The sequence below is a fragment of the Olea europaea genome, unplaced genomic scaffold (assembly GCF_002742605.1).
Source record: "Olea europaea var. sylvestris unplaced genomic scaffold, O_europaea_v1 scaffold3606, whole genome shotgun sequence".
Classification (NCBI taxonomy): Eukaryota; Viridiplantae; Streptophyta; class Magnoliopsida; order Lamiales; family Oleaceae; genus Olea; species Olea europaea.
This window is the reverse complement of record NW_019255276.1, coordinates 7037-14026: the sequence shown is the minus strand read 5'-3', so window position 1 is coordinate 14026 and position 6990 is coordinate 7037. Positions and strand designations below refer to the sequence as shown.

General features: G+C 31.4%; 1 protein-coding gene across 4 annotated transcripts in view; it reads left to right on the top strand.

Moving 5' to 3' along the window:
* The first annotated feature begins 6 nt into the window (after positions 1 to 6).
* Positions 7 to 6990, top strand: part of LOC111386541 (3-deoxy-manno-octulosonate cytidylyltransferase, mitochondrial-like) — a 13990-nt gene continuing 7006 nt past the window's right edge. The window contains exons 1-5 of one of the 4 annotated variants that reach the window (XR_002701246.1): positions 7 to 373; positions 1088 to 1165; positions 2347 to 2392; positions 2514 to 2600; positions 2691 to 2808. Coding sequence is in view for 1 of the 4 variants with exons in the window: in XM_023011000.1 (XP_022866768.1) it covers positions 1504 to 1629; positions 2347 to 2392; positions 2514 to 2600; positions 2691 to 2782 (351 nt within the window). In the remaining 3 variants the exon portion in view is untranslated. Of the gene's footprint in view, positions 374 to 1087; positions 1180 to 1488; positions 1630 to 2346; positions 2393 to 2513; positions 2601 to 2690; positions 2809 to 6990 lie in introns of those variants that run through there. The other 3 variants (XR_002701247.1, XR_002701248.1, XM_023011000.1) reach the window with 3 other exon arrangements.

Genomic DNA, 6990 nt, shown 5'->3' with positions numbered 1-6990 from the left:
AAAAAAAAAGGGGAAAAAACCCTTGAACTTCCGGGCTGCACTCTTACCGAAAAATACCTCCACAACCACCGTCTTCGTCGGCTGTGCCACCTAAACACCACCATTGGCTCTATTTCTCCTTCTTCTACATCATAACAAACAAAAGCAAAAAAACCCTTGAACTTTCAGTCTCCCATTTCCATTCCCGAAAAACACTTCCACCGCTGACATCTTCATCTACTGTGCCACCCAATAACCACCATCGGCCCACCACTCATTCATCTACCAATTCTTCCACAACGTCGTTTTACAAACCCAGCGCGGTATCCGCTACGACTACTCCAAGTGAAACTAAAGAAAATGTCACCGTTTCTTTACGATTTCGGCTCCTTAGGTAATATATTTCTTCTTTTCTTTAAATTCGTTGACTCCTAGACGTCGGTATTAAGTGGGTTCCGCAAATACGTAGGATAGTTTCGTGAATGGCGTTTGGAAGATTGAATTTTTTGGTTTATCTGTTGACTTGATTGTTTTTGGGATTCTTAGGTGATGATATGAGGCATATTTTAGATTTTGTATAATCAATTTTAGGGATTCTTTTTTCCATGAATTCTCTTTATTAGGACTTCAGAATTTGTTGCTACATAGCTCGAGATATAAGGACTTCAGAATTGGTTGCTATCAAAGTGATATCATTAGCTGAAGGGGTACTTATTATATTCTTTTTTTTTTTTTTTAATTGCATATGATAATACCATATAAGTTTAGTGGATCGAATATGAAGTTTGAAATCTCATAATTTATAAGAGGACGGTTATGAAGAAATTCGTGGTGAAATTGAGATGTTGCAGCAATGTTGTCACCGTAACATTGTTCGTTATCTAGGTAGCTACCGAGGAGAAGAATATCATTGGGTATGAAGAAGATCATCGGCCTTCAATTATATAATAATTTTTTTATCTTTTTGGGATGGTTTCGAGAACATGATGCTGTGTACCCCCTCCTCTTGGTTTCTAAATCAGATGAAAACTGTTAGTTATTCACTTGAATTTAAATATTCGAGAATTTTGTATATGTTGGCATTTGTAATGGATTATTTTGGGGGCAGGAGTGTTGCTGACTTGATGAATGGCCTTAGCCTCTAGAGGAGTGTAAAATAGCATATATCTGCAGAGAGGCATTCAAGGTACCATCATTTTGGTTAGTTATATTTCCAAATCGAACTTTTTATCTTTACTACAGATATAACCGTGTCCTTAAAGAATGCTGGGATTGTTATTGGGTAATGTGGAATGATTTTGTCCATGTGATAATGCTTCACCATCCAAGGTTAAAATATATCATGACTTGGCACGAATGTTTTATTTTAGAGTTTGATAATTACCACATGCTTTTCCATACTAATCTTCTTTTACTGAAATGCTAAAGGTGAGAATACTTGTTCCCATGATGTATAAAATAAGCTAAATCAGTGGGTAATTTGAGAAAAACTTATTCAGCAAAAATTGTCATTAACGTTGGGACATGCCAAAATTGACAGTATCGACATCTCCGATATTTTTCTTGCTGGCTGTTTCTTATATTTTGCTGAAACTATATATATTATCTCATACTTGCACTCAATTTTCAAGTTACATAGAGATATTAAAGGTAGTAATGTGTTGTTGACGGAGTTAAATATTATTTTTCTATCTATGTTTACAAGAAGCTCTTGTTAATACTTGTTCAGTTGGTTGGTTGATTTACCTTGTGGTTCCTGAAATTTTAGAAAGCCCTTTAAGTTGGAACCTACCATATATGCCAGTGCACAAGTACTTTTATTATGTCCGTCTTCATTTATAGCTCAATTGAAATTATTTTTTCTTTGCTATCTATGTCAAATTTTTAACAAGTACCATTCAAGCTTTTTAATTGCACTACTGTGAATGTAGTCTGCTTACACCTTAATGATTCAGATGAAATGGATAACATGGTGATAGAGATAGGACAAAAACCTGGGTTCCTATTTGCCGCCACCATTGCCGCCGCCAATTTATGAAACTTTTGCAAGTGATATGTTGATGATAAAATGAATTCATGGGACTTTTGAAGATCAATTTTAAATAAATAAATGTGGCCACTTCACGAAGGCCTAAGGTTTTGGATCACATGTTCACATAAATTTTATTCATTTGCATTTTTGTTGTAATACATAGAATTTATCAGTCCTTATTGGTTTATCAAACAATATATTTTACGTCAGATATAATTATGTGCAATTTTCATGTCCACTAAAAGGATAATTAGAAAAATGAAATGGATATTTAAATAGTAGAGACTACAATGTTATGGATATATGATTATTCACATTTCAATTCTTAATTACAGAGATCATGGGAAAGGGCAAAAATGGCATCATCGCTGGATGAAGTTGGTAGAGCTCCACTTCATTTTGCTCTATTTATGCTTATTTATAAATCAAAATATATCAATAGAATTATGTTAAAGTTTTTGGTTTTTGTGGTTTCTAATTGGGTGCTGATTTATTGATATAGTTGTGGTAACGGATGATAATAAGATTGTAGAATGCTATAGAGGATTTGGCGCGGATGTGATATTGACATCAGAATCATGTCAAATTGGTAAAATAAGTCCTTCAATCTGCTGTGAATCATTGAAACTTGTGTTGGTTGGATATATTGCTAATTTTTTTGCTTTTGTAAATTTTCTAGGCACAGAGCATTGTAATGAAGTACATCAAAAGCTTGGGAACAAGTTCAATATTGTATTCAAGTGGATGAACCTCTTATTGAACCTAAAATAATGGATGGCATGGTAAAGGCTCTTCAGGTAGTGTTTATGCCATATGTATTTCTTGGCTAATGAATTCAATAGTACAACAAATAACAAAAAATGGTAAAGATAGGGATAGTAAAGGTTGAGCTCATATTTTATTATCTTTTCTCTCCAACAAGATAACAGTCAATACCATCTCCAAAATGCGATGCCCAGTTCCTACAATGAGTAGTGGCGCACTGCTAGTGTTTACTTGGTATGTCATTTAGGCCCACTCCAAACCAGTCTACAACTCGTGGTGCTCATGCCTCGAGGCTATATTAAAGCATGTAGATACCACTTAGGAGCTCATAGTGGTCAACTGCATATTGGTTTATTTTTGTTGAAATCCAAAGGTTAGTGTTCCGTATGTACCTGGATGTTAAGGAAGTCTCATGAGTGGGTACAAACCAATAATAGAGTCCCCAATGTGAACCAATCCTTGGTCATAATTATTGTCAAATCACCCTTAGGGTGCCATGAGTATCAAGACTTGGAGTTGTTGGTCTATCACCGTTTGGGCTATTCTTATGGGTTTCTCATGGTAATTTTGAATTGGAATGAAAACTAAATACTTCTCTTTTCTAAACATTGTCTTCTCACAATCCGTGAGACTGGTTCGAGAATTTGAAAGAGAAGCTCCATAAAGCCAACTGTGGTTATTTATATGGAATCGATATAGCTCTGGAGAGGTGAATCCTCAATTTCTATAGTTGCTTCATTTGGGGATTTAGGTATCTATTAAACAATTGTGAAATCGTTTTGGTACCATAATCCTGTATTGAAATATGAACATTCTATTTCTAAAGCCATTTTTTCTCACTACACGGCACCTCTTGTTGTATAGATGGATTTTTTTTTTTTTGCTGCTGATTGTGTTAGAATTTCTCAATTTTCACTTTAAGTGTTTGAAATTTGAAGGCCTTGTTTGAGTAGCAATAGTGAAGTTCAAATCTTGTGTAAATTATCACCTTCGACTACGAAAACTTACTAAACTTCAGAATACATATATATATATATATATATATATACATATATCAAATGAGGGGGGAGGGGTATGCTGATTTTAATAGGCTGTTTTAGACTTTTAACTTTTAATAACTTTAATCCTACTCAGTACTCTCCTTAGTTTTATATAAATCTTTTCTTAGAATCATGTATAAATCCTTTTTTTCCCACCACCGATGACATAAATTTAAACTTGATTTCTTTTTATAAGGTCACCCGTGGCACTCCCTTTTAAAATTCTTAGATTAATTTATCCCTTTTTCAGCATCTTTGGAAAACATCAAAAGGCTCACTCCGGCCAAAAGTTTTAACCTATCTGGGTCACTCAGGATTAACCTAAAAACAGTATGACTTCTAGAAATCAAGTTATGCTTTTATTATATGCATAGGATGAAATGATAAATATAACAAATATTTACTTAACAAAAACATAAACATACAAAAACATAAGCATAAAAGGATAAAACATAAATCAGGGATTTATAAATTCATCTTTGAAAAGATTTACAACTAAGGATTTCCTTTTTGGGAAGTCCCTAAAGTTCTAAAATAAACTTAAGAAAGTAAAAGAATACCTTAAATATTCACAAGAGTGTTTCAGCTATACAATATTTTTTGGATTGAGAATTTTTCTGGAGGAAATGTTTCAAAGGTTTTTTAGATAGCAGAGAGTATACAGGTTGTAAACTTCTGTCTAAACCGAATAAAACTCATTCCTTAAATAGAAAAATTTTTGGGAGTAAAAAGTCTAAATTATCCTTAAGAAAGGCACACATTTCACCGAGAAACTTTTGGCCATTTTAAAGTCTAACAAGTGGCAAGGAAAATTTCAAAAGTTCCTACGTCTTTTGCTAAGAATTCAAAAGGTCTACAGTTGGAAATATTTCTTTTACAAGATTTCCACCAACTTTACAAAAAAGTCTAAGAATTCTATCAATAAAATAGAGAAAGTCTAAAGTTGAATAGTAAACTTTTATCACCACTTTGAGAGAATATTTCATCTTTTATTCTTTTCTGCTGGCACATTTGTCTTGTTTTGCATTATTGAGAATCTTATCTTCAGTTTTTTCTTCTTTTCTTCTACCAAATTGTCTTATTCTGCATTATTGAAAATCTTTATCATGTATCAAGATTATGGCGTGCCACTGATGAAAATGACATTCCACTGTCTGAATTATTATATCCTTCGTTCTGTAGATCTTCGTCTTTATCTGAAAGTCTGAAATTACTGGTTTCATTTTTTTCTTTTTGATGTGGACATTCTGGAATTTCTTTCTCTTCTCCATGATTTTTTTTAGAATTGTCTCAAATGTTTGATTGACTGCTTCTCTAATTTGTTTTTTTTAATCCTTCATCATTTTTCGTCTTCTTAATTTTTTTCCTTTTTCTGGAAGAAGTTCCTTCATCTTTTTTAGATTGTTTCTGAAATTCTTCAATTTTTTCAAAAATCTTTTTTAAAGAAACAGTATCTGGATTAGGGTCTTGTGCTTCTTGAAGAAATAAGCAGTCTTGACTATCTTGGGCTACCATTTTTTTCTTTCCTTTACTAGGATGAATTTCTTGGGCTTGTGAAAGATCTGGGTTATTTGAAAAGTGTTCTGGTGAAAAATATTTTGGTGGACTATATTTAACTAAGTAATCAAATTTTCCGCTGGGCTATCCTAAAAGATTCCAAATTTTTTTACCTTTTTCTGTAGCAGATTTATCAGTCTGTTGAGTCTGATTATCTAATTTAGTAGAGGAATCAATAGTCCCCTGAGTCTGTTGGACTTTTGGTAAGTCCACAACCTTCAACGGATTTGATAAGTCTTTACCAGCTACAGTTGGGGCTGGACTAGCTATGGACTTCTTGGGCTCCATAGTACATGTTGGATATTGGACTTTTAAATCCAAATTTCTTTTTCGAGTTGGGCTACTTTCTTTTGGAGTTGGGTTCTTTCTAGTGAAATGTTCTGATTGGCTTTATTGATAACTTTGTAATTTATTTGCATACACTCACAGTGTTGGCAAAAAATATTCTGGTCTTTACTTGGAGAGAAGTCTAATGGAGGATCAGAGTAATTCTTTAAAGAAGGAGATAAATAAAAATTTATTCCTATATGCTGTCTTGCTGCGTCTAATGCTTCTTGAAAATTTGTAAAACCTTTGTAAAGAGGGTTTGGAAAATTTTTAATGCAATCTAAAACTTCCATCTAAGAATGAAAAATTTCTGGATTTTTACCTTTAATAACAACATAGAATTTAAATCTTTGCTTGTTCTGACTAAAATGTTCTGACAATACATTCATGCATACAAGAAAATATTTTTGATCTTTTGGATTCTTATTATATGAATTACATAAATAACAAGCTTGTGATACCAATTACATAAAAAGGAATTAGTAATTGGGATAGAAAAAACTTATAATATTAGAACTCACAGGTATAAGAGATAAAAGATTAACTTATCAAGTAAAATATAGTATAGATATTTGTGGATATTTTGAGGAAGATAACATAGTAGGAACATATAGTAAATATTTATTTGAAATTTTAGAAATTTTAAGAATTGTTAAAGATTTACTTGTTGAATTAAGAGAAAATATAGTAAAAAGAGTTTTAGTAGAAGAATATAGAAATATTTATATTTTAACAGAAATCTATTATATATTAGAACTCTGGATACAAATAGAAAGCTTGAATACTTAGACTTAGATTTAAGAAATATCAGTAAAAAAGTACAAACAATTGATAATAATATAATTAAGTGTAATTTAGACAATAAGCATAAATTACATAGTTTATTTTCAGAAGATCCAAGTCAGAATTGTATAGTAGACTTAATCATAAATTTATCAAAAAATTTAGAATTAGAAAATAAAAAGCAAAATAATTATTTAGAAGTTATAAAAGAAAATATTATAGTTAGAGATCAAGAAATTAAAAATATAAAAGAATCTTTAGATTATATTAAAAATCAAAATTCAAGTATTTTAGAAAAAATTGCTAAATTAGAAAAAATACCATCCAAAGTAGATTTAACAGAAATAAAGAGAATTTTAGATTTTAATAAATCTAAAGAAATAGAAATAGGATCTACATCAAGTGTAGAAAAAGATCTAAAAGTTTTAACAATTACATTAGAAAATCTAAGTTTTAGAGAAACATGAAAAGAAAAGGTAACTAGGAAATTACCTAAAGAATATAAAT